Source organism: Diceros bicornis, chromosome 14, assembly GCF_020826845.1.
Source record: "Diceros bicornis minor isolate mBicDic1 chromosome 14, mDicBic1.mat.cur, whole genome shotgun sequence".
NCBI classification, from domain to species: Eukaryota; Metazoa; Chordata; class Mammalia; order Perissodactyla; family Rhinocerotidae; genus Diceros; species Diceros bicornis.
In genome coordinates, this window is record NC_080753.1 from 38,677,230 (window position 1) to 38,704,614 (window position 27,385).

The window sequence follows — 27,385 nt, forward strand, 5'->3', positions numbered from 1 at the left end:
AGGTGTGAGGTGATATCTCATTGTAGTTTTGATTTGCATTTCCCTGATAGTTAATAATGTTGAACATCTTTTCATGTGCCTGTTGGCCATCTGTATATCTTCTTTGGAGAAATATCTGTTAGGTCTTTTGCCCATTTTTTAATTGAGTTCTTAGTTTGTTTGTTGTTGAGATGCATGTATTCTTCATATATTTTGAAGATTAACCCCTTATCAGATGTGTGGTTTGCAAATATCTTCTCCCAATTGTTAGGTCGTCTTTTCATTTTGTTGATGGTTTCCTTTGCTGTGCAGAAGCTTTTTAGTTTGATGTAGTCTCATTTGTTTATTTTTTATTTTATTTTATTTTTTACCCCTCCACTTCCCTTCTTTTTTTTTTTTAATTTTTTGTTTATTGCAATAACATTGCTTTATAACATTGTATAAATTTCAGGTGTACATCATTATACTTCTATTTCTGCACAGATGACATCATGTTCACCACCCAAATACCAATTACAACCCATCACCACACACATGTGCCGAACCATCCCCCTCACCCTCCTCCCTCCTCCATCCCCCCCAACAACCACCAATCCGATCTCCATCTCTATGTGTTTGCTTATTGTTGTTACTATCTACTACTTAATGAAGGAAATCATACGGTATTTGACCTTCTCCCTCTGACTTATTTCACTTTGCATAATACCCTCAATGTCCATTCACGTTGTTACAAATGGCTGGATTTCATCGTTTCTTACGGCTGAGTAGTATTCCATTGTGTATATATACCACATCTTCTTTATCCATTCGTCCCTTGATGGGCACTTAGGTTGCTTCCAAGTCTTGGCTATTGGGAATAACGCTGCAATGAACACAGGGGTGCATGTATCTTTACGCACTGGTGTTTTCAAGTTCTTTGGATAAATACCCAGCAGTGGACTAACTGGATCATATGGTAGTTCTATCCTTGATGTTTTGAGGAATCTCCATACTGTTTTCCATAGTGGCTGCACCAGTTTGCACTCCCACCAGCAGTGTATGAGAGTTCCCTTCTCTCCACATCCTCTCCAACATATGTTGTTTCCTGTCTTGTTAATTATAGCGATTCTGACAGGTGTGAGGTGATATCTCATTGTAGTTTTGATTTGCATTTCCCTGATAGTTAATGATTTTGAACATCTTTTCATGTGTCTGTTGGCCATCTGTATATCTTCTTTGGAGAAATGTCTGTTCAGATCTTTTGCCCATTTATTAATTGGGTTGTTAGTTTTTTTGTTGTTGAGATGCGTGAGTTCTTTACATATTTTGGAGATTAACCCCTTATCAGATGTATGGTTTGCAAATATCTTTTCCCAATTGTTAGGTCGTCTTTTCGTTTTGTTGATGATTTCCTTTGCTGTGCAGAAGATTTTTAGCTTGATGTAATCCCATTTGTTTATTTTTTCTATTGTTTCTCTTGCCTGGTCAGACATGGTGCTTGAAAATATGTTGCTAAGACTGATGTTGAAGAGCGTTCTGCCTATGTTTTCTTCTAGATGTTTCATGGTTTCAGTTCTTACATTCAAGTCTTTAATCCATTTTGAGTTAATTTTTGTGTATGGTGTAAAGTAACGGTCTACTTTCATTTTGTTGCATGTGGCTGTCCAGTTTTCCCAACACGATTTGTTGAAGAGACTTTCCTTTTTCCATTATATGTTCTTGGCTCCTTTGTTGAAGATTAGCTGTCCATAGATGTGTAGCTGGATTACATTTTTAAATCCTCTCAACAACCTTATGAGGTACCTATACCATAATTTTTCTTTTACAAATGATAAAACTGGTATGGTATTTTGATTTTTACTTTTTTGAGAAATCTCCATACTGTTTTCCATAGTGGCTGCACCAGTTTGCATTCTCACCGGCAGTATTTGAGGGGTCCCTTTTCTCCACATCCCCTCCAACATTTGTTGTTTTTTGTCTTAGTAGTTATAGCCATTCTAGCAGGTGTAAGGTGGTATCTAATTGTAGTTTTGATTTGCATTTCCCTGATGATTAGTGATGTTGAACATCTTTTCAGATGCCTGTTGTCCATTCATATATCTTCTTTGGAAAAATATCAATGTAATATTTACTTTATAAAAAGAACTTGGAATCATTCCCTTTTTTCCTCTATGCTCTAGAAAAGTTTAAATGAAACAAGTTTATATTCCTTAGAGTTTTTACAGATTTTACCTGTGAAATTCTCTGGACCTGGTGCTGTTTAGGGGGTAAATCTTTGAGAATTTTTCTGTTTTGTGTCAGGTTATTAGTCTGTGGCAGACATTGCTCATTGTCCACCCAACATCCATTTTTCCTTTCTTCCTCAGAGCAGTAACTCTGATCTTAGCTGGATACATTGCCACTGAAATAAAGGACAACATTTTACAGTCTCCCTTGCAGCTAGTTGTGGTCTTGAGACTACGTTCAAGTCAATAGGACATTTGTGGAAGTATTCTGTGGGACTTTAAGAGAAGTGCCTAAAAGAGAGTTGACTCAGCTAGGGCTGGACTTTTATTTTTCATTTTGCTTTTCTTATTCCTTTACTCTACACTGCAGATGTGATGTCTGGAGCTCTAGCTGCCTCGTTGGGTCCTAAGTCAATCTTGAGGAATGTCACCAGACACCAAGGTGGTTTAACAGAAAGGTATGAGCCTATACATCTCCTATATATCCTCTATTTCTATATGACATTGTGGAGCTGCCATACTAGCCCTAAATTATCTGTCTCCACACTTTTTTGTGTGTGTGTGAGGAAGATCAGCCCTGAGCTAACATCCATGCCAATCCTCCTCTTTTTGCTGAGGAAGACCGGCCCTGAGCTAACATCTATTGCCAGTCTTCCTCCTTTATTCCCCCAAAGCCCCAGTAGATAGTTGTATATCGTAACTGCACATCCTGCTAGTTGCTGTACGCATCACGCTGCCTCATCATGGCCAGACAAGTGGTGCGTTGGTGCGCAGCTGGCATCCAAACCCGGGCCGCCAGTAGCGGAGCATGCGCACTTGACTGCTAAGCCATGGGGCCGGCCTCCTCCACACTTCTTTTATAAAAGAGATAAATGAAGTTTTCCTTTATTTAAGCCACTATTACTTGGAATGTTTCACCATATTCAGTTAAACTTGATTCTAAGAAATACGTAGTTTGTTTAAATTTTCTACCTTTTCTGAAGTTAATTTTAATAATTTATAATTTTATAGAAAATCATCATATGTTAACATGGCCAACTGACACAGGTAAATAATAAAGTACAATAAAAGGAAATTTAAATATGTAGCTGAGCTCAAAAGAATGAAAGGGAAACTTCCCAGGTACCAGAAATGAAGAGGGAATCTGAAGGTACATATTGTGACAAGCTTGTGCTAAAGAAACTCTCAGAGATATTGTACCTGGATACTGGCCATCAGTAAGGCAGTGTATTAACTAGCTATTTCTGCATATCACATTACCTCAAAACTCATTGGCCTGAAACAACAATATTTGTTATATTTCACAATTTCTATAGTTCAGCAATAGATTAGGTGGGCAATTCTAGCTCAGGGTCTTCCATGAGGTTGCAGTCAAGACAACAGCCAAAGCTGCTGTCATCCTTGACTGGGACTGGAGGATATCCTTCCAAGACGCCTTACTCACATGGCTAGTAAATCAGTGCTGGCTGTCAGGAGGAGGCCTCAGTTCTCTCTGCATGGGCTCTCCACAGGGCTACTGAGTGTAATGACATGATGGTTCACTTCCCCCAGAGTGAACAATCTGAGAGAAAGAGACTGGTGGAAGCTGTATTCTTGTATGATGTAGCCTCAGATGTCACACAGCTCCCACCACATTCTTTTTGTTAGAATTGAGTCACTAAATTCAGCTCACACATTGGTTCCGCATGTAAGGAGCTTGGAAGTTACCACTCCATCCTAACAAGTAAAGAGCTGAACAGATTGAAAAATCAACTCTTCTTGGATCCATAAGAGAGGGGACGACACAGGGCAAACCGCTGCCCCCAAGAGAGACAGACAGGCAGATACAGGGAGTTGAGGCTTAGTGAAGCAGACTGGAGAATAGAAACCGCTGTGAGGCCAGTGCTGGGGTAGGAAACTCTGACCTTTAATTGAAGAATTGCTGGAGGCTCAGTGTGGACAACTCTGAGAGTTAATAACTCCAGGGGGACCCAGTCATAAGGAGGCCTCCACAGTATTGTAGCCGGAAAAACCCGGGACCCTGTCACCATAGCCGAATCAACGAACACAATGACCAGGGATCGAGGAAAAGAAAAATGGTTTAATTTTGCCAGCAAAATGAGGCTGCGGTGGGCTCATGCCCCCAAATACACAGTCCTCTTGAGGCATTAGGACTTGGGGTTTTTAAAGGAAAGTCTGTGGGAAAGAAGGCATCCTTGGTGACTGTGATTATTTGTTGGAGGAGGGATCCCAACCCAAGCCGGCTGTTATCTCTATCTACAGCAGGAGATTTAGGGCTCCATCAATCAATCTTTTTGCATCACCCAAAATTTGGCCTTGGGGAGTGGACGGCAACTGCTGCCAATTAAGGGTTACAAAGTTTACAAGGTTTTAGGTAGGGGCGGGGGAGCTGTGGCTTTGCAGTTCGGTGTCTTCCCATCAGCCTGCATTTGGCTGAGTTAGGGAAGCTGCAGGTGTCCTCTGTATGTCTGTCCCTGTGACGAATGGTGGATTCGGCGCCAGGAACCAAGAGTTGGGGAGCTTCAGCTTCTTGATAATTTCTAGATATCAGCCTCCCTGTAACAAACCTCAAGAACTGGTAATTAGCTAGAGTTTCAGTTTGTAGCCACCTGGGCTTTTAATAATTTATTACCTCCACTCGCCTTGTGGAATTCAAGGACACAAAGGATAAAACAACCAATATCTACATGTGAATGTAACTTAGAGAAGCAGGGAAGGGGGAATGAGTGCTTTTTGGTTTTAACCCCATATATGCTGGGTTCAATGCAGGGGAACAGATATCAGGGCCGTCATCAATACTGTGAGATTTACCTCCAAGAGCTTGGCTATGTTCCCACAAACATCAGAGAAAAATCCTCTTGTGCTTCCAGCAGGAGGAGAGGAAATGGAACCATTTTGAAATACACCAGAGCACTCTTCTTCTTAAAAAGACCTGTCCCCAGGGGAAACTAGTTAACCAGAGCCTAACCTACTGGAGTATTATCAGAGCCTAACTGACCTGGGGGAAGAGAAATATGAACTCCAGTCAGCTCGAGCCTTCCTTTGTGGGAGAAGGGTGTAGGGGATCAGAATTGGTCACCCCAAAATGTGTCTCTTTGTCTTGATTATTTTTAAGGACAAAAGACTTTGAAAGAAACTTTGACCTTCCCCCTAACTGCCTAAAAGAATTTAAGATAGAAGGCCTGTCCCAGGACAGGCAATCACCATAGATAACTCTGGGTATTGGTAAACTTGGAGGGTCCTTGCTAAGCCCATTTTTATCAAAGTTCTGTCTCTTGGGTCACATTGTCTATAGATGGCCTAGCAAACACTAGTTTATCAAACATTTGCTTTTCCATCTCCATGTAAATTGCCTTCCTTCCCTGTGAAGTCCCAAATCACTATGCCCAACATCCTACTTTGTCCTTAGCTGAAAATGGTATTTAAGGTGGTGGCTTTGGCCATTCTGCTAAGTTACTCAGTTTTCCTGGGTTTCTCCCATGTATACATGTTATTAAACTTTGTTGTATTTTCTCCTGTTATTCTGTCTCATGTCAACTTAATTCTTAGACCAGCCAGAAGGACCTAGAGATTAGAGGAATAGTTCCTCCTCCCCTACAAGGGAAATAACCAACTCTGTCCCATCTAAGAGGGAAGGAAAAAACTGAGAAACATTTGTGACATTCACAATCCAGAGACACAGGCTCACTAAAACACTGAGACCTAATCATAGCACTATAGAACGCTTTCCTTACCCCCACACCTTACCATCACATAACTAAAGGCCTATTTCCAGCAGTTTCTTTTACCCATACACCTTGTTCAGCTATCAAGAAAGCTTTAAGTTTTTAAAACTACAAGGCATGCCAAAGGGCAAAAGACACAATTTGAAGAGACAGAACAAGCATCAAAACCAGACATGGCAGGGATGTTGGAATTATCAGACCAGGAATTTAAAACAACTATGATAACTATGCTAAGGGTTCTAATGGATAAAATAGACAGCATGCAAGAAAGGACGGATAATGTAAGAAGAGAGATGGAAATCCTAAGAAAGAATCAAAAAGAATCTAGAGATGAAAAAGCACTGTAACAGAAATAAAGAATGCCTTTGATGGGCTTATCAGTAGACTGGACACGACTGAGGAAAGACTCTCTGAACTAGTGGATAAATTCAGCTCATATTTAAGGAGAATGGATTTGGACTCTACCTTTTGAAGGGAGAAATATCAAAGGATTTGTGGATACATTTTAAAACCACAACAAAAAGAGACAGGGAGGCGGCCTTAACTTAGCATGAGGAAGAGAATTAGAAATTAGATTCTGTACATAAAGCAAGAATACTAGAAGGACTGTATAAAAAAAAACTCTACCCACTAATTCAAGATGACTTGTCTCTTCCTAGGCATCTGGGTAGAAATTAAAACCCAAGTTTCTACCACTGGATGAGGGGGTGGGAGGTAAGAAAGAGGAATTAGAATTCACAAAAATTTAACATATATGGTCTTGGGTCCAGGAAACCCTTGGGTTATTTAGTAGAAGGAAATGCAAAACAACTCTGTAATGACCATTCCATTACCTAGGATACAGTGGACTACCGTAGATAAAAAATAATCCCCCTTGAAAATGAGCATATGATAGAAAATTATAGGCTACAGGAGGAAGCATTTACCCTGGAAGAAGAGTCAGTAGAAATGAACAGCAGACTTGGCTCCCTAATGTTACTGCCCAAGGGGAGGTGACTGCCCACCGCAAGACAGGCCAATAGTAGAGAGGCAAGGTGGTGGGAGAGAAAGGGTTTTATTACAGCTTGCTAGCAAGGGGGAAGATGGCTGACTAATGTCCGAAAGAACCGTCTTACAGAACAAACACTACAGGCCAGTTATATAGGGTGCTGGTCTCCGGGTGGGGCAGATATCTCGTGATAATCTTTGTTTTACTGGCCATGCATCAGAGACTGGAGCAATGCCCTATACACTGATTTAGCTTAAAGACAATAAGAACAAAATCTTTAATATGTATAGTAAAGATTACTGTTTACATGAGTGGCTCCAACACTAAGAACTTCAGATAATAAAATAATCTGTAGGAAATGATAAACTGTATTTAGAACATTTAAAGAATTTTTTAGAGATCTAGAAACCACAATGGAAGAATAGGATATAAAGTGAAAAGAGCAGACAGATTTGAAAAAGAACCAAATAAAACATTAAGAAATGACATAGACATTGAAATGAAAATCTCATGTGTTAAACAATATATTAAATATAGCTAATAGAGAATTAGTAAACTACAAGATTGATCTGCAGATATTTATCACAGAGAAATTAAAGATCAACAACACACAATAGAGATGAAGAGACTTGGCAGATAGTATGAGAACGTTCAATACACATACGTAGCAGGAGAACCAGGAGAAATTACATTCTTCAAAGAGAATTTTGAAAGAGATACTGACTGAGAATTGCCAGAGTTGATGGAAGACATAAATCTCAAGTTGGAAGAAGCACACCAAGTCTAGAGCAGGTTAAACAAAAATAAACCTAGATGCATTGTAGCAAAGCTTCAGGCAAGGGGAAAAATCTTAAAAGAAGAAAAAGAGAGAGATTACCTACAATGGAAGAACAAACAAATAAATTGAAAGTAGTATCTTTCTTAATGCATGCTGGAAAATAGTGTTTTAAAATCTTTAAAGTACGGAAAGAAAAGAACTGCCCACCTTCTAAGCAGACTGAGTTAATGAGGGCTCTCTCACTTACCATGAACATATGGAAACTAATATTCAAGGGTGAGAGTGAAATAAAAACATGTTCACACAAAGCGTAAGAGAACTTGCCATTGTTAAACAAACCACTGCAAGGGGTGCTTCAGTGAGAAGAAAAATCTTCAAGAAGAATCTTCAAGAAAGCCCCAGTGAGTAAAACCAATTTGTTAAAACCCATGTACGAAAATCTAATTAATCATTGATTATAAAAACTCAGTAATAACAGTAATTATAATGACAATGTAAATTTGGGGTCGGGGGATCTTAAAAACAAGTGGAACTAAAATAATCAACAATGATCTGTATTATTAGATGGAGGCATTCATGTTTTGTACAATATGGGAAAAGGCAGGGATAGAGATTAGTTTCATAATCTCACAAATCAGGTGGGCATATTGAAATTTTATGTGTAACCAGTAAAAAAAAAGAGACTACAAATGTATAACTTTCAAACATGTAAATGGAGGAAAAAGAAGAAAATATAAGTTAATCAACCTAAGACAGGAACTGAGAAAAAAATCAAAGAAAGATCATGGAAAATAGAAAAGACAAAATCGAGTCGTAGAAATTAGTCAATAATCATAATAAACATAATTGGATTAAACTGAGTTAAAACACAAGACTGAACATAGAAAATTTTATAAAGTATTATTCAAATCAATTAAAATAAAAATTATAGTTCTTAGGATAAAAATTATAGTTCTTAGGAATGCATATATATGCAATAAAAGTATATAAACAGAAAAGCAAGAAATTATAAAATCAGGATTCAGGATATGTTCCTTTAATTAGGAGAAGTCAGGCGGCTGAGATGAGGGGTACCAAAAGATTAGATATATAGGTGTCTTTCAAAGTCTTAACTTTTGTTTTGGATGGCATATTAATGAGTGCTAATTATTAAAATTAACTACCTAAATTACAAAATTAATAATCAAAAGCATGGCATTCATGAACCAATGATGACAGTGTGTCATGAGTCACATCAAGGATTATAATTAATCTAATTCTGGGCACTTGATGTTCAAAGGAAATAATTAAAAAAAAAAAAGATAGGAAAGAGATACGAGGCTAATATTCTCTAAAAGATTCTGGACTAGCTACCTTAATAACAACATAAGCATTATTAGGGATAAAGAACATTATGATTAAAGGAATAATTCCACAAGAAGACATACAATTCCTAAACCTCTACACACCTAAAATCATAACTTTGGAATATATAAAGCAAAACTGACAGAATATAAGGAGAAATGGACAAGTCCCCTCCCACAGCACAGTATTAACAAACCTCTCCCAGTAAACAATAGACCAAATAGACAAAAACATAGTAAGGATGTAGAAGAATTTGAACAATACAATTAACAAACTTGAAAAACTAATATTTTAACAACAGAAAATCTGTTAACATAATTCCCCACATTAACATATTAAAAGAAAAAAATTACCATTTTAATATATGCAGAAACATTATTTGATAAAATCCAATACCCATTCATGATAAAGACTTCTAGTAAATGAGGAATGGATGAGAATGTTCTTAATGTTATGAGGATAATTATCAGAAACGCAGCAAATATGACATTTGCTGAATCATTAGATGCATCCATTCAAAATTAGAAATAAGGATCACTATCAGTATGACTTCTACTCAACATTGCGATGGAGGGATTGACTAGTGTTTCAAGACAAGAAAGAGAAATGAGCAAAGGAAGAAACAAAACTCTTCTTATTCACAACAATAGATTATATAAACATACGGTTATGTTTAGTTCTCAAGCAGAGCTGAAGAAACTAATGGAGAGATGTGTTGAGAGTAGTCACTGGAGGTAGTGGGGTGGTGTGATGGGCTGAATATTTGTGTCCCCCCCCCAAATTCATATGTTGAAGCCTTGATCCCCAGTGTGATAGTACTTGGAGATGGGGCCTGTGGGACATAATCAGGATTAGATGTGGTCATGAGGGTAGGGCCCTCATGATAGGCTTAGCGCCCTTTTAAGAAGCGACATCAGTGAGCTTGAGATCTGCCCCCCCACTTGGACTTCCTAACCTCCAGAACTGTGAGAAACAAATTTCTATTGTTCTCAATAGAACAATATTCTATTGTTCTATTCTCAAAATTCTATAAGCCACCCAGCCCATGGTACTTTGTTATGATAGCCCAAGCAGACTAAGACAGGTGGGGTGAGATCAGCAGAGAAGGAAAGAAGTTGGGATGGGAGAATTTTTAGATTGATTTAGTTGAGAGATTGTTGCAGAACAAATTTACATTACACATAAACTAAATGATTAGTTCAGGTATAAATATATATGGAAACAGAATTTCACTCAACACACAAGCCTTTACTTTTTAATATTAATTTACTTTCAAAACCTGTGTGAGTGCAGTCCATCATACAAATTAAAAAAAAAAATCTGAGATAAAAGAAAAAGTCCCCCAAAAACTTTCAGTTAAAAGAGAAATCTCAGGGGCCAGCCTGGTGGTGCAGCGGTTAAGTGCGCGCGCTCCGCTGCGGCGGCCTGGGGTTCTCAGGTTCAGATCCCGGCGCACACCAACGCCATTTGTCAAGCCATGCTGTGGCAGCGTCCCAGATAAAGTAGAGGAAGATGGGCACGGATGTTAGCCCAGGGCCAATCTTCCTCAGCAAAAAGAGGGAGATTGGCAGCAGATGTTAGCTCAGAGCTAATCTTCCTCACAAAAAAGAAAAAAAGAGAAATCTTTCACCCCTATGTCAGATCCTCCATTTGCCTTGATATATCATATTCAGATTTAGTAATAATATCACCTTCTATTTGTTTGATGTAGCATTTATAGATTACAATGTCCTTTCATATATGGCTGTCTGTGGTTCATCAGAACAAGCCTGAAAAGTAGGAAGCTAGGTGAAGAAACTGGGGCCTTGAGAGGTTAAGTACAGTAATAGATGCCAGTGGTGTCCTCCTCAGGTCCCCTTCAGCAAGTCAGCACACCCATTCCCCCACTGCCATGAAGGGCAGCGCACCCATTTCCTGATTGTCGTGAGAGGTGGCTGCTAATGGCCCATAGACGCCCCTTCTCTGAAGAATTACCCTTGGACAAGGGTGCTGCTCTACTCTCTCAGGGCAGCCCTCAGTCAATAAGTGACTGACTGAGGGTACAAAAGGCTGGACCCTTGACCCAGGGCAAGTTTTATTCCAGAGGCCCCTCCTCCAAATCAGGCTAAAGTTAAACCTGAACTGAGACCACATCTCGCTCAGCCCTTTCTTCTTCCATATCCTGCTTCCCTCACTGCCATGCAGTTTTTTTCCTGCAGTTTATTTCTCCTCAGTAAATCCCCTGGACCAGAATCCCTGGCTAGGCTCTACCTCTTGGCAACCCAACCAAGTGGCTTATCCGAGGTCCCACACTCTAGAACTCACTGGGCATGGACTGCATCCTAGGGGACCTGACTCCTGGTCCACTCCTTTTTTACTAAACCATGTGGTATGCAGACACAATGAAGGATGAGAAGAGGCTACTTCAATATTTGAACTTTTTCTCACTCAAGACAGAGGACTCTATCTACGACAATTAATGTAACCCGTGACAGCTAATCCCCAGACCATTTCTGTTTGGCAGGGGAAGCTATTTTACATTAACATTTCTATCAAATGATCCCGGAGCTTTACGCTTTAAACCTGCTATGATGTGGAAATTCATCTTGGGCTGCCCCCGAATGTAGAACTTCTCCCTGAGAGATGGGATTGGATGCCTTAGTTTAAGCTGATGTTTTATGGAAATCTTAGGTGATGCTGTGTATTAGGTAATTTATCTCCCTATGATCGGAAACCATTAATAAGGGCTTTGACTTAAAACCCAACTTCCAAGGCCACTCACTCAGTGGAGAAACAAGAAAAATGGAGAGACTTGGATCAGGAAAAGAAAGGCTCAGTCACCAGGTCTGCTTAATGATCTCAACCTGAATCAACATTTACATTTTAAGTTTGCTTCAAAGTTATCCAGAGGAAGTGAGGAAGAGGTATAAATGAAACAGATGGGCCAGGAGTTGATAACTGTTGAAGCTGGGTGATGAGTACATGGGGGTTCACTATGCTATTCTACTGCTGTTTGTTTGAAATTTTCCATAAGAGTTAAATTACATAATCCCCAATTCAAGAGTTGGCTTCCCGGGCCGGCCCCGCGGCTTAGTGGTTAAGTGCGTGCGCTCCACTACTGGCGGCCCGGGTTCGGATCCTGGGCGCGCACCAACGCACCGCTTCTCTGGCCATGCTGAGGCCGCGTCCCACATACAGCAACTAGAAGGATGTGCAACTATGACATACAACTACCTACTGGGGCTTTGGGGGAAAAAAAAAAGGAGGAGGATTGGCAGTAGATGTTAGCTCAGAGCCAGTCTTCTTCAGCAAAAAGAGGAGGATTAGCATGGATGTTAGCTCAGGGCTGATCTTCCTCACAAAAAAAAAAAAAGAGTTGGCTTCCCTGGGCAACACATTTAGGGCAACACATTTAGGAGTTACGGAAAACAGCACAAAGCTCAAACTGTGTATGCACAGGGTCATCTGAGCAAACTGCAGGATGTTCCTGCCCTCACTCCCATCTTATCAAATACATTAAAGGAGAGATGGGGCTGCAGCCTTGGCAGAGAGATCATAAGAGGGAATAAAGGAGGGGAGGCCAAGAGAGTCTGTGGGAGCCTCAAGCCTGTTTCAGTCCCAAGGAGGAGAGAGTCCTCCTCCCCATGAGGAAACTTCCCTGGGAAAGAGCTTCCCTTGGGGGCAGAACACTCAAGGCACACAACTCTTATGTGTGCTGCTGCTAAAACATTCTCTCACCCATTGTTGAAACTCTAGGAAAAATTTCCCAACAATCTACACGGAGGAAAATTTTTCTGCAGACCTAAGCCAAGCAACAGAAAGGAAACATTCAGGAGATTAAGACAGTAGTTTTATTTTTTTGTGTGTGAGGAAGATCAGCCTTAAGCTATCATCCGTGCTAATCCTCCTCTCTTTGCTGAGGAAGACCAGCTCTGAGCTAACATCTATTGCCAATCCTCCTCCTTTTTTTTCCCCCAAAGCCCCAGTAGATAGTTGTATGTCATAGTTGCACATCCTTCTAGTTGCTGTATGTGGGACGCAGCCTCAGCATGGCATGGCCGGAGAAGCGGTGCGTCGGTGGGCGCCTGGGATCCGAACCCGGGCAGCCAGTAGCAGAGCGCGTACACTTAACCACTAAGCCACAGGGCCGGCCCAAGATAGTAGTTTTTAAAGCATCTTATCTGGATGATGATCCGGTTCTCTGACATGGCCTGTACTCAGGATAAAAATGGCTTTTTGTAACGCTGAAGATGTGATGGAAAGGCACTAAGGGACTTCCAAATGGCTAAACTTAAATGAGGAAATCTGAGAATACCAATAAGAAGCAGAACACTGTAAACAGACAGGGATTTGGAGTCAAAAGCCAAGGGTCTAACTAAAAAGACTTGATGTTAGATGTTAACATTAGGGGAAGCTAGGTGAAGGGTATATGAGAACTCCATCTTGGCAACTTGTTTATAAGTCTAAAATAATTCCAAAAATAAAAAAGTTACTAAAAATAAAAGTCCAGGGTTTAAACCTTAGCTCTGGTGCTTGGATTTTCTGAGTCTTTGATTCCTCATCTGTTAGACGGGATAATAATAATCCTCATTTCCCTGTGTGGTTGTTGTGAGGACAAACTGTGGTTAAGTAAAGGGAAGCACTCTGCAAACGGTGAAACACCCAGCCAATGCTGGTTCCAAGGGAGGGTCATGTAGGTGCCAGAGGGAAGCAGTAAGGGGAAAAGGTGTTTGCCATGTAGGTACTGGTCACGGGAGACACCAAAGACCCATTTATGGTAAAACATGAGCAAGGTCTACGTGATCTTTAAGAATTAAACACAGATACAGATCTTCCAGGCAAGTTGGCTATAGCAGTACCATTTATTACATTATTAGGAAGGTTTAGCAGCCATCTCAAAGAGAATAAATAAGGGGGAGGGGAGTAGTCAGAACTGGGAAGGAGTAAAGGAACCAAAGGGAAAGCAGCAGCTTCAAAAACCCGAACATTCCTTCTTGGATGTCCTCAGACCAGAGGTCAGCATTTGTTCCAAAACACATTTAGCAGAGACAGGAAGAAAGGCCTTTTGTAGTCTTAAGCTACCCGACTCGACTTGGCCAATGATCTGGAAAACTTGCACATAGCAAGGACTAGACCAGCTCAGCCACGGTGTGGATCTTCTGATGGCGGATGAGGTTGCAGTGGCGATTAAAGCTCTTCCCGCAGTCGTTGCACTGGTGAGGGCGCTCCCCGGTGTGGCTTCTCTGATGCTCAATGAGAAACGAACGCCGACTATAGCTCCTACCACACTGGCCGCACTGATAGGGCTTTTCTCCCTTGTGGATTCTCTGATGCTGGATAAGACCCGCACTCTGACTGAAGGCCTTCCCACACTCCTTACAGTGGTACCGTTTCTGGATATTGTGGATTCCTCGGTGATTAAAAAGACCAGAACTCCGACTGAAGGTCTTCCCACACTCATTACACTCATAGGGTCTTTCTCCAGTGTGAATTCTTTGATGTCGAATGAGACCTGAGCTCTGAGCAAAGCTCTTCCCACATTCATCACATTTGTGCTGCCCCTCTCCTAAGGGGCTTCCCCACTGCCCCTCTATCTGATCCCTATGTCCACCAACTTCTCCATGTTGGGGACCCTGGTGTGATACCTCCCAGATGTGTCCATAAAATATCTTCCCATGTGGCTCCACTATCTTAGGACAGTCTTTCCTTAGCACCAACTCTCTGTCCTCAGTGTTGGTCATTTCATCTGAAACAAAAAAGACCAGGTAAATATCACTTGTTCCCTGAGCCTATGGGAGGGTCGCTATGTGCCCTTCTACATCATAGAAGCACCTGTGATGTAACTCTACATCATAGAGTAGGGAGGAGGTTAGAAACAGAAGGGCCAGTGTGGTAACACCTTCCTCTAGGTAATGAAGAAGTCTGTCCTCTTTGGCAAAATGCAGCTCAGTCCATCCTCATGTGGACTGGGCCCAGAGAGAATTTGTTTATACTTCTTCTTCTTCTTTTTTTTTTTTTTGGCGAGGAAGATTAGCCCTGAGCTAACATCCATTGCCAATCCTCCTCTTTTTGCAGAAGAAGATTGGCCCTGGGCTAACAACCATGCCCAACTTCCTTTACTTTATATGTGGGACGCCTGCCACAGTATGGCTTGATAAGCCATGCATAGGTCTGCACCCGGGATCCGAACCTACAAACCCTGGGCCGCCGAAGAGGAGCACATGATCTTAACCACTATGCCACCTTGCCGGCCCCTTGTTTATACTTCTTCATGGGGAGAGGAGAGTCAGGATCAAGGTGGCTTCTCTGCAGTTCTCCCTTAGAACACTCTCCTCCTTTTGAGGTAGGGAGCCTCAACTTTCCAAGGAAACTTACCTCATGTATTCATTCATTCATTCATTTATGGAACAAGTATTAAGCTGCAACAAATTCTACGTGCCTCAGGCAGTACTTCACGACTTTCAAATCCACACCTATCCCAGGTGCATTCCCAGCACAAGGCCTGTGCTCTACCACTTCTCTCTTCTGGAAAGCCCTCACCTCAGACAATAGCAAGCCTCATTCCTTCACTTCCTTCAAGTTTTTGCTCAACTGTCACCTTCTTAATTCTTCTATTTAATACTGCAATCTATTTGCCGCATCCGTAGCACTCATAATCTCCCTGATCCCATTCAATTTTTGCTTTATTCCATAGCACTTGCCACCTTCTAACAGACTATATCATCACCTTATTTGTATATTTATTATTTGTTTTCCTCTTGCTACAATCTAATCTCCCTGACAGCAGGATCTTTCTGTTTTATTCCCTGAGAATCATACCTGGCACATAGTAGTCACTCAATAAATATTTGTTGAATGAATAAAACAGAAAGAGTTGAAATCAATGCTACTACTATGGACCTCACGGTATAGTATGACCTCAACTGACTGGCCCAGGGGCTGGCACCTGAGGCAAATGCTGCCCCATAGGACTGGTCCATATTGGATAGGGTCCAGCCAACCCAGTCAGACTCTCTCTACTTCAAGGAGTTGAAGGTGAGAACGGAAACAAACAGACTCAAACTTTCTAAACACTAGAGAACAGCTGCTGGGGTGGCCTTAGGATGTCTCGGGTTCCCTGGGTGTGATTCCCACCTTGCAACCCAGAAAAGCCCAAGGAAAACAGCCACCGATCCCTTCTTTTTACTAAAACATCTGACTCTTTCTCCCACCTCTAACTGTATTGTCCCTCACACACCTGGATAGGTACCTCTTAGGAATCCTCTGTTGTTAGACCAGGGTTCTCTCCCTCCTTTTAGCTGAGAGATGACAACAGGTTTGGAAAACAGAAATGTGTATGCAGAGAAGAAATGGGCCACAAGAGGGATCAGTCCTACCCTTTTGCCCAAACTTCATACTTATATCTGAAATGTACAAGGGAACTGGGTAGAATATAAAAACGAAGACATTTCCCACCTTCTAGTAATTACCATTTATACAGCCTTCCATGACTTACAAAGCACCTTCACATACATTCTCAAACTAACTCACCACAAAACCCCTTGATGTTATTATCCCACCTCTTTAAGAACTGGAAAAAAAAAAAAAGAAAGAAAGATAAATACATAGCTAGACAGACTCTATATTTAGAAAAAAGTCTGGAAAATACACTGCAATTTGATGACAGTGGTTACTCCAGGGGAGTGGATCTGGAGGAGAACTTTCACTTTTTACTATACAAACTTCTATATGATTTGGATTTTTTACAATCATCATGAATTTAAAAAGAAACTCAAACTCAATGATCTAAAGTAACTTTAAATGTTCCTTGGCTAAAAAACTGAAGAGCTGGAATTTGGATTTGGTCCTTGTAATCTCAAACATTTACTATGTTACTATGGCTTTTCCTGAATGTATAAAACACACCTGCACTGATGGTCCTATAGGGAGAACTCTCCAATCCATAGATGGCCTCTGGATACTCTCCAGTAGCCATAGTAAATGTTGAATAAATATCTGTTGAATGAATGAATGACTAAATGGATGGGTGGATGTGTGGATGAACTTACTCAGATGTGCTTCCTGGAGGAAGGCATTCTCAGCAGGGTTCTAGAGGCAGTTTGGAAGGTAGAAGAAAGGAGAAGATGGCTAGAAAATGAAAAGTCCAAGTTCATGGGGGCAGCAAGAAGAAAGAAACAAAGGAACAGACTGGAAAGATGCTCATAAAGGAGGAAAATGAAACCAGAAGGAATTTTAATCTGATGAGGTAATGGGAGTCAGAGGAAAGTCTGCAGTATGCACAGAATATACTCAACAAACACATTTTAATTTAAATCAAGAGATGTGTTCCAAGTGATAGAAATCCATGATAACTGTATGATTGCTAGGGTAGATGAAATAAATAGAGGCAGGAGACAGAGAAGCAAGGGAGGTTGTGGCTTTATACATAAGGGGGTAACGTGAAAATGAAAACACCAGAACTGTGCTGTAGATTGATTGTCAGGTTAACAAAGTCAGTAAGAGACTCTGATGTTATTTGTGGCAAATTAGAAGCTGGAGCCAATTGCTACAGGGAGAGCCAGAATGGGAAGGCAGCTGATTCAGCCCCAAGTGTCCAATGCTACACCACTGGTGCCCAGTACTGCCACCATTAAGAAGATTACCTATAAGGAAATGGCAAGTCTTATTCCACTGGATTCTCCATCCAGTCTGCCACCTACTGAGCATATCTCATACCTTTCTTTTTTTTTTTTGAGGAAGATCAGCCCTGAACTAACATCCATGCCAATCCTCCTCTTTTTCCTGAGGAAGACTGGCCCTGGGCTAACATCTGTGCCCATCTTCCTCCACTTTATATGGGACGCCGCCGCAGCATGACCTGACAAATGGTGCCTCGGTGCGTGCCCAGGATCCGAACCCAGGCCGCCAGCAGCAGAGCGCATGCACTTAACCACTACACCATGGGGCTGGCCCTTCATACCTTTCTACTGCGAGTGTAAATCCCAGTCGGCGAGGGTGGCACTGGTAATTTCTGATAAGAACAGCTACCATGTATTAAGCATAATGCACGACAAGTGCATTCATAAATTATGTGTATTCAATGCTCACGACAACCTTCTGAGGTACATACTTGTTCTAGTCTGAATTGTGTGGCCCCCCAACCCAAATTCATATGTCGAAGCCTTAACCCCCGAGTGACCGTATTTGCAGACAAGGCCTTTAGGAAGGCAATTAAGGTTAAATGAGGTCATAAAGTTGGAGCCCTAATCCAATAGGACTGATGTCCTTATAAGAAGAGGACAAAGCTCTCTCTCTCTCCACATGCACGTGCACACAGGAATGTCTATGTGGGAACACAGCAAGACGGAAGCCTTCTACAAGCCAGGAAGAGAGGTCTCACCGGAAACCAACTTGAGGGGCCGGCACGGTGGCGCAAGCGGTTAAGTGCGTGCACTCCACTGCGGCGGCCCAGGGTTCGCCAGTTCAGATCCCGGTCGCGCACCAACGCACCGCTTGTCAGGCCATGCTGTGGCGGCGTCCCATATAAAGTGGAGGAAAATGGGCGTGGATGTTAGCCCAGGGCCAGTCTTCCTCAGCAAAAAAGAGGAGGATTGCAGATGTTAGCACAGGGCTGATCTCCTCACAAAAAAAAAAAAAAAAAGAAACCAACTTGATCTTGTTTTCCTAGCGTCTAGAACTACGAGAAAACACATTCTGATATTTAAGCCACCCAGTCTGTGGTATTCTGTTACACTCTGTTATGGCAGCCTGGGCAGACTAAGACAATACTATTATCAACCCCATTTGGCAGATGAGAGAACTGAGATCAAGTAGTTAAGTAACCTGCCCAAGTACAAGCAGTTTCTAAGAGGGGCAGCCATGATTTACCTTATGTCTGTCAAGCCTTGAAGCCCATTCTCTAAAGCTGATCTCCACAGTGATTCCTGAAAGTTTTCCTAATGTACCATGTGCCAGGAGACCAGAGAGCTTCCAGGATGGCCCTCAGGGGGAAGACTGCATGCAGGGAGAGGGGACAAAGATGAGCAACCTAGGCACTCAGAAGCATTGAGTGCTGCTGCTATCTGGTAAAGAGTCTTCCAATCTCCTGTCTCCCCAGCTCTAGGTTTTGTGTTTTTGCTTGATCAGGTGGGACATGTTCAATATCAGATAAATCCTGTCCCTCACCTGTCTCTCCAATTGAGTGGGACTCCTGAGCAGAGTCACATGTGAACTGGGGCTCCTTAGGCTGAGACTGAAGGCTCAGTGATGTGTGCTCTCCGAGAGGCACTGTCTCTGTAGAGAGGTCTTCTTGCCCCTGTCTGAGGGCTACCATCTGGGGACAAAAAGACAAGATTTGACTTCTGAAGAAATTAACTGTCTAAAGAAACACTTCCTAGAAATAAGCAGAAAATTTAATCACCAAAGTCAAGAAGATACAAAGCAGAGGATATAAAGGTCCTTCGTGACCCACATATACTTTTTCCCTGGCAAATCTCCCTTCCTACCTCATATTGTGGTTCATCCAGCTCTCTCTCCAGATCCTCCAGCAAAATCACAGCCTCTTCCCCACTCTCCGGACAGTGTTCCCGCACCCAGCCCTGCAGCTCCTTGGGCAGGATGGACAGAAACTGCTCCAGCACCAGCAGATCCAAAATCTGCTCTTTCGTGCTCACATGTGGTCTCAACCACTGGTAGCAAAATTCCCGGAGTTGCGTAAGAGCCTCCCTTGGTCCAGGGGTCTCCTGGTAGCAGAGCTGCCGAAAGCGCCTTCGGAAAATTTCCCTTGCCAATGGATTATTGCGTTTCAGTCTGGATTCCTGCGTTTGGAGGTGACTTTCTGCCTCCATTTTCACTGTCAGAAGTTCTTCCCATACCTCAGGAGTTTGAACATCCAAGGATAAAATCTTCTTTGAGTCTGTATTCATCTTGACCTCAAACAGCTTAAAAGGCACCCTCCAGCTGGAGCTTGTTTCAGAAACACCTTTGAAGTCTCCCTCCTAAGAAGTAAAAATCATTGTTTATATAGAAAATAGGCAATAGCTGATGATAGGAACTGATAATATGAACAATTGTCATAGACCCTGAAGCTCTTCAATGAAAGTAAATTGACTTGGTGACCAAAGGATGGGAACAATGGAAAATATAAGGTCATAATGTACAAAGAGCATAGAGTTTCAAGTCACCCAGACCAGGGTTTTATTCTGGTTCTAACATCTACCAATTGTCTGACCTTGTGCCAATTATCTTTTTTCAATCTCAGTTTTTTCTTAATGTGAAAAAGAAATAGCAATAATACCTTACAGAGTTCATGGAGGAATTAGGGACCACACATACCACTCAGAATGGTTAAAAAGTTCAGACTCACATGAAAATCAAATTAGAGAAAGAATAAACGGAAATATTGTTCCTGTCTTGGACTAAATGAATGAACTTTTATTGAAACCTTTACTTGAGTTTTAAAAATTCATCTTCAAAACAACCATTTAAGGTTGATATCATTTTCACTAAACTGACAGAAAGGAAAACTTAGGTAGATTCCAAGTCCTGTGAGATTTCCACACTGCTCTGCTTCCCTAGAGTAACAGTCAACATTGCAACAGTCTACTACATGCTTTCAGATACAAGACCATATACAATCCTCACAATTACACTCTGAGGTTTGATTACTACAATGAATATTTCACTACATAAGAAATGGAGGCCAGGGGAAGTTAAGTGGGTTGCCTAAGGCCAAATTTTTTGTGAGCACAATCCTAAGACTCCATAGAGGCCCAAGGGAGAAGTCTTCTGCTCACACCCAGGCAGTGCCTGTGACCCAGGAGGCCTGTGTATTTCCAAAATGTCAGGAAGTTCAGCTCAGCAGCTGAATTCCAGCTTGGCAGGCCTGCAGCAGACATCTAAGGGAATGGGGGTTTGGCGTTGGAGGGGAAGGATGGGGAGCCCCGGAATATGCATCTTGAACATGCTCTCCAGTGATCTGCATGCACTCTAAAGTTTGAGAATCAATGGACTATAAGGGAAAAGGAATAGGGAACTGTCACATTCTGCAATGAAAACCAGTCCATTCAACGCCCCTTAATCTGCTTTTAGAACCAAAAGGTTCTGAGAGGGGACACCGGCTCTCCATGACGAAGGCTGCGGAGACTCTTTAAATTTGTCCTTGACTTCCTCCTCCCCAAGGGTATTTCTCCAGACTCCAGGCATTTCCTACCCTAAATCCTAATCCTGCTGTCGTTATTCACGGTGGTGACGCTTCATCCTCGCAGTCCTCTCATAGCCCTCTCCCGTGCCCTGTCCCCACAGCCGGGGACGGCGAGCCGGGTCCAAAGGGCGCCCCAGCTCCCGAGCACAGACCACCGCCCCTCCCCCGGCTCGGACCTCCCCGGGGCACCGTCCACACCCATTCTCAGCCACACCCACCTCACCCCGGCTTGCAGCGGCGGACTCACGAAACCGGGAGGCAGCGAGCAGGGAGAGGGGCAACGGCGTGGGAAGGAGCGCGCCCGCGGGAACAATGGCCCGGCGGGAAGAGGCCAGCCCCCCGCGGGGCCCACCGGGCAGAGGCACTTCCGGCTGGTCTAGGATTCCGGGTCTCGTTTCCTGCCTCCTGTGCTTGCCTCCCCTTGGCGTCAGACCCCAGTTTCCAGGGCGTCAGGTTTACAGTGAGTCACATAATCAATTTCATACGTGGGTGGGCCCCATACAGGTTTTGAACTGAAAGCACAGATGAAGCACAGACTATTGAAAATGCGTATTTTTAAAACATTTAAAAAATTAATACATTACCTATGCCTTAAAAAAAAAACACCTCAAACTGCCAAAATTAATAAATTAAAGGGTGGAACCCCACCCTGTCCCTCCTTAGTCCCACTTCCCTGAGGTAGCCGCTGTCCCCGTGGCTTGGAATTTGTATGTATAATTCTGATCTCTCATATTTTGCATTTTAGCTTTTTCTCCATCACTTATTTTAGCGTTTTCACTTCATCTGTCTTAGACATCTTTATTGGTCATGTAGGTCTAGCTCATTTAGTGACTGCTTAATAGTACAAAGCTCGTTTACTGCAATTTATTTGTCCAGGCCCCTACATATTGATAGACATCCTTCCTCCCTCCCTTTTTCCTTTCTTTCTTTCTCGCTCTTTCTTTCTTTTCCGTCTTTCCTCCCTTCCTTTTGTTTTTGTTTTTTTTTTGCCACAAAAGTCATCTGGATTTTTAGTAGTAATAAAAAATCAATCCAAAATCAATTAAATTAGCTTTATTGGTACACAAAAGCATATTTATAAGTACTGTTAGTCATTGATCAATTTTATTATGTCAGTCAGAATGGTGGTATAGCATAGATTAAACTGTTTTGTTTTGTTTTCACAGAACCTCGTTATTTTATCATAGCAGGAAGAAAGTATCTTGTGTGTTAGTGGAGGTTTTGTAATGCATTTTAACTACAAAATTGTGGCGCAGTAAATTTCTTTGGTTATTTTCCTCAACCCAGCCGTGTGAGGGTATTAAATAAACACAGGCTTCATCCTTTACTTCAGCTTCTTCCAAATATCCAATGTGTGTAACCACTAAAAGAGCACCAGCATGAAGAAAATTTGCTCAAGATCCTGATAACTTTCTCCAGCATAGTACCTCATTTACAAAGCTCTCATACAAACTTTCCTAACAAACTATATAATGGGAGTAAAGGCTCAACTCTTCCTGGAGTTGAATAGAGTGTTTACATATGTCATTCTCTTCTATTTTGAATTCCCCTCTGTGACAAATATACACAGTTTTCTTTTCTTTTCTTTTCTTTTTGTGAGGAGATCAGCCCTGTGCTAACATCTGCCAATCCTCCTCCTCCTTTTTTTTTTTTTTTGCTGAGGAAGACTGGCCCTGGGCTAACATCTGTGCCCATCTTCCTCCACTTTATATGGGACGCCACCACAGCATGGCTTGCCAAGCAGTGCGTCAGTGGCACCCGGATCTGAACTGGCGAACCCCGGGCCGCCGCAGCAGAGGGTGCGCACATAACCACTTGCGTCACGGGCTGGCCCCCACAGTTTTCATATTTGTATGAAACTCTCAGATGTCTCAATGACTCTCTAACTGGTTTATGTGTGCTTGTTAAGTAGGTCAACTGTAGCACTCAGGCAGGCTCCACTCTAGGGTCAAATGCACAGTGCATTGAATGTCCCTGTAGTTAAACAGCTCTAAGAAATACTGGCTCTCATTTGTCTGTTTGGGAGGAGATTCCCCTATAGCAGTACCTTGACGAGTGTCCTGGGACAGAAGGGATTATTTTTAATTTAGAATTGGGAATTCCTACTGAAAATATTAAAAATTCCACTCAGCTCAGAGACAAGAAGAAATGCTGACTACAAGACTAACTAAAAAGAGTGAGGGTTACCTCAATCTGGAAGCAGGCATATTGGATACTGACTCTGCTGTGGGTTATGTCATAAGGTCAAAAAGAAAAAAGAAAAAAGAAGGGGAAGGGGAAGGGGAAGGAGAAAGAGAAGAAGAAAAAGATTTGGAGGATTAATGACAAAGCGATTGAGGGAACTAGCTGGTAGCTGGATAGACCCAAGTGTAAAATTATTTGTGGCCCATATGAATGTTCACTAACCTGCTGTGTAAGAGGGTTTCAATAAGCAAGTGAGGAAACTGATCTGCCCTACGGATGTTAGCAACTGTTTTTTCAGCTATCTCTATTTGCTCAAGAAGCTTTTGAACATGACCATGGCTGCTATGATGGAGGATGTGCATAGGCTCAAAATTTTTTTTAAAAAGCCTTTCTTTCACTAAGACTAATCTAGACACCATCACTGTTGAGAGGCCACTTTGCAAGAGCCTCAACCAATCCTGGAACAGCCAGTCACCTGGTGGCAAGTTGATTACACTGAACTCTCTCCATCATGGAGATAACAAAACTTTTCTTCAAAGCGGCAGACACTTGTTTTGGATTTGGATAGGCTTTCCATACCTACCATGCCTCTGTCAGTACTGACTTGACGAAAGCCCTGCTCATACCAGCCCCAACTTAGTTGGACAGCGAAATAAAATTATTTGTTTTTTTCAATCTCTACTTTCAACTGGGTTCTTGTGAATCTTTCTTCCCTATTCCTTAATGATACCTTGGGCAGATCCCATAGCTTTCTGATCAATTTTAAGTTTATTTTTAATTTTAAATTTTATTATACATTGAATAAGTTATAGAGCCACAGAGTCAAAATACAAAAAGTACAAAAAAGCATACACTGAAAAATCTTCCTGTGCTTTTTCTCTTTTGTTGAGTTTAAGAATGACATTGTAGTTCCACAGGAAAATGTCCTTATTTTTTAGAGATGGGTACTGAAGTATTCAGGGTGGTATGTCATGACATCTATAATTTACTTTAAAATATTTCAGCAGAGAGAGAGAGAAAGCACATATGGCAGAATATGAACAGTTATAAAATCTAGGTGAGTATATGGATGTTCATTATAGATTATACATAAGCTTTTGGGAGTAGATGTGTTTCAGAATTCAGATTAAGACTATAAGGAATCTCAATTCATTTCACTTTAGGATTTGCCCCAGATGAGTTTTAGTGCCAAATTTATGGAAAAAAAGAAATTTCAGAATTTTATGGATTTTAGAACTGTGGATCCTGGATATGTACTAGATCTCTCTCTCTCTATTTAAACATTTTCAAAATAAACAATTTTTAAAGAAAAATCTGTATCCTACTCCTACCCCCACTCACCTAATTTCATTCCATAGAAACAGCCAAAGCTATTGATTTCTTATGTAACCTTTCAGAGATATTTTATGCACATAGAAGCAAATATTTATATATAATTTATCCCCATTATTTTACACAAATAGTAGAAAATTATGCATATTATTCCGTATTTTGCTCGTTTTATTTAACAATAAATCTTGGAGTTTTTCCTGTAGCCATAGATATAGATCTGCCTCTTTTTTTTTTTTTTAATTGTTTTTTGTGAGGAAGATCAGCCCTGAGCTAACGTCCATGCCAATCCTCCTCTTTTTGCTGAGGAAGACTGGCCTTGAGCTAACATCTATTGCCAATCCTCCTCCCTTTTTTTTTTTCCCCTTTTTCTCCCCAAAGCCCCTGTAGATAATTGTATGTCATAGTTGCACATCCTTCTAGTTGCTGTATGTGTGACGCCGCCTCAGCATGGCCGGACAAGCGGTATGTCAGTGCGCGCCTGGGATCCGAACCCGGGCTGCCAGTAGTGGAGCGAGAGCACTTAACAGATAAGCCACGGGGCCGGCTCCATGCCTCTTTATGTTTGACAGTTGCATAATATTCTGTTGTGCGGATTTATTTAGCCAGTCCTCAGTTGATGAGCAGTGAGGCTATTTCCAATCATTTTCTATTTATAAACAATGCTGAACTAAATATTTTCATACATATGTCATCTTACACATATATGAGATTATCGCTAGGATAAAATTCCTAGAAATAGAAATTCTGAGTCAAAGAATATATGCATTTGTAAAATTGATATACACTACTAAATTACCCTCCACAGTGGCTGTAAAAATTTACAGCTCTCTAACAATATCCAAAATGATATCACCTCCAATCTCACCAAACTTTTTAATCTGTGCCAACAACCTGATAGGTAAAAAATGGTATATTATTGTAGTATTAATTAGCTTTTCTTTAAAAATGAACAAGATTGAGTAAATTAATATTCACGTACATTTTCTTTCTGTGAATATTCTGTTCATACCCTTTCCCTTTTTCCTGTTTGTGATTGTCTTTCTCTTGTTGATTTGTATGATCATCATATATTAGGGAAATAAGCCTTTTGTGATAATTTGGAATTTTTCTATTCTACTTTGTAGTGGTTTAAGTTGCAAAGAAATTTTTAATTTTTAAGTAGTTAAATTTGCTAATCTTTTATGTTATTTGTGATAAAAAGGCCTCCCTTGTGCCAAGACCATAAAATAAAATTCTCACATGGTTTCTTCTAGTACTTTTATGGTTTTATTTTTTTCCTATTTAAATTTTTAAATAGGAAATTTTTAAATTTTTAAATTTCCTATTTAAATTTCCACCTGGAAATTATCCAGTTGTAAGATGTGAGGTGTGGATTACACTCGATTTTTTTTCAGATATCTACCCAGCTGGCCCAGTACCATTCATTGAATAATCCATCTTTTCTCCACTGACTTGAAATGTCATCTTTATCAAATGCTTAAATATCTGTGCCTACTTCTGGATTTTCTATCTTGTTTGCACTACGTTTTATTCATTGTAGTGTTAAAACGTAAACTGAGGCATATTAAAGTTTTTAAGAGTTTATTTGAGCAAAAATTGATTCCAATGGGCAGTGCCAAACCGGAAGTGGTTAGGAGTGCTCCACCAACAGGAGCTCAGGAAAAACTTTACATAGAAAAGGTGGGAATAAAGCAAGGAAATTATGGATTGGCTATAGCGTAAAGCCTGGTTGGCTGTTGTCTTGACATGAGTACAGCCATGTTTGGCCGCTCCATTGACCTACAGCCACCAGCACAAAAAGAAATATAAAAGCTGCTTTCTGTGTGGTGGGAACTGGCCTTTTCCCGGGAACTGGCCTTTCTCTCACGGAGGGAGTTGCAAGTTGTAACATTTCAAGGCTCTTGGAGCATCGTAGCACGGGATGGACTGGCCATCTGTGCCGGGCTGGGACGATAACCAAAGAGAACAATGCACGTACACAACTACTGGGCCGGGATGTTATCCAGGGGGCTCAGTGCACGTACGCCACTGATAACCATTTTGTACATGGGAACACTAAATGCTTGCTCTGCAAACTCTGTAATTGCTTACTCTGAAAATTACTGATGGTATAAAAACTGCTGGAAACTGAGACCCGGTGAGAGTTCCACCTGTGGAAGGGACGCCTTGCCCAGGACGTGTGATCCTTGCCCAGCCGCGTCGATTGACAGAGCTCTCCCGGCAGTGGGGCGTGGATGTTGTGAGTAACTGATTTGATGTGAAGTAATTGATTTGATATGAAGTAATTGATTTGGTGTGTTCTCTTTTCGGTCAACCTGGTGTTTCTCTCTCCGGTTGATTTGTGTCATTTTCTCTTCAGCCGATGTGGATGTTTTCCCTTTCCAGTCGGGCTGATGTTTTTTCCCTCTTAATATTTGACCTATTTGGATCTGTTTGCAGACTATCACCTTTACTATCCTCTATACAATAAAATATACCTTCAGTCCATTTGTTTGGAGTGGAAAGTGTCTTTTACGTCTCCGATCGAATCCCCGAACCTCTCGTAACATAATTGGCGCTGTGAGCAGGATTCGATTAAGGAGATGCCTTTCCTATTCAAACGAAAGGTAACTGAAGCCAAGGTGGAAGAAATTCCAGGATGGGAGGACCCTCCCTCTTGCACTTTGGCTGGGGAGTGGACTCACAGGTCAG

The 27,385-nt window shown here is 41.5% G+C and overlaps 1 protein-coding gene across 1 annotated transcript; it reads right to left on the minus strand.

Annotated features, from left to right (window-relative positions):
- Window positions 1-13,798: 13,798 nt before the first annotated feature.
- ZSCAN9 (zinc finger and SCAN domain containing 9) lies at window positions 13,799-21,489 on the minus strand. The gene is made up of 4 exons (XM_058554992.1): window positions 21,397-21,489; window positions 19,482-19,973; window positions 19,162-19,309; window positions 13,799-14,743 (listed from the first exon to the last, which is right to left on the minus strand). The coding sequence occupies exons 2-4, from the start codon at window positions 19,899-19,901 to the stop codon at window positions 14,127-14,129; spliced, it is 1,185 nt and encodes a 394-aa protein (XP_058410975.1). The 5' UTR covers window positions 19,902-19,973; window positions 21,397-21,489; the 3' UTR covers window positions 13,799-14,126.
- Between the last annotated feature and the right edge of the window lie 5,896 nt (window positions 21,490-27,385).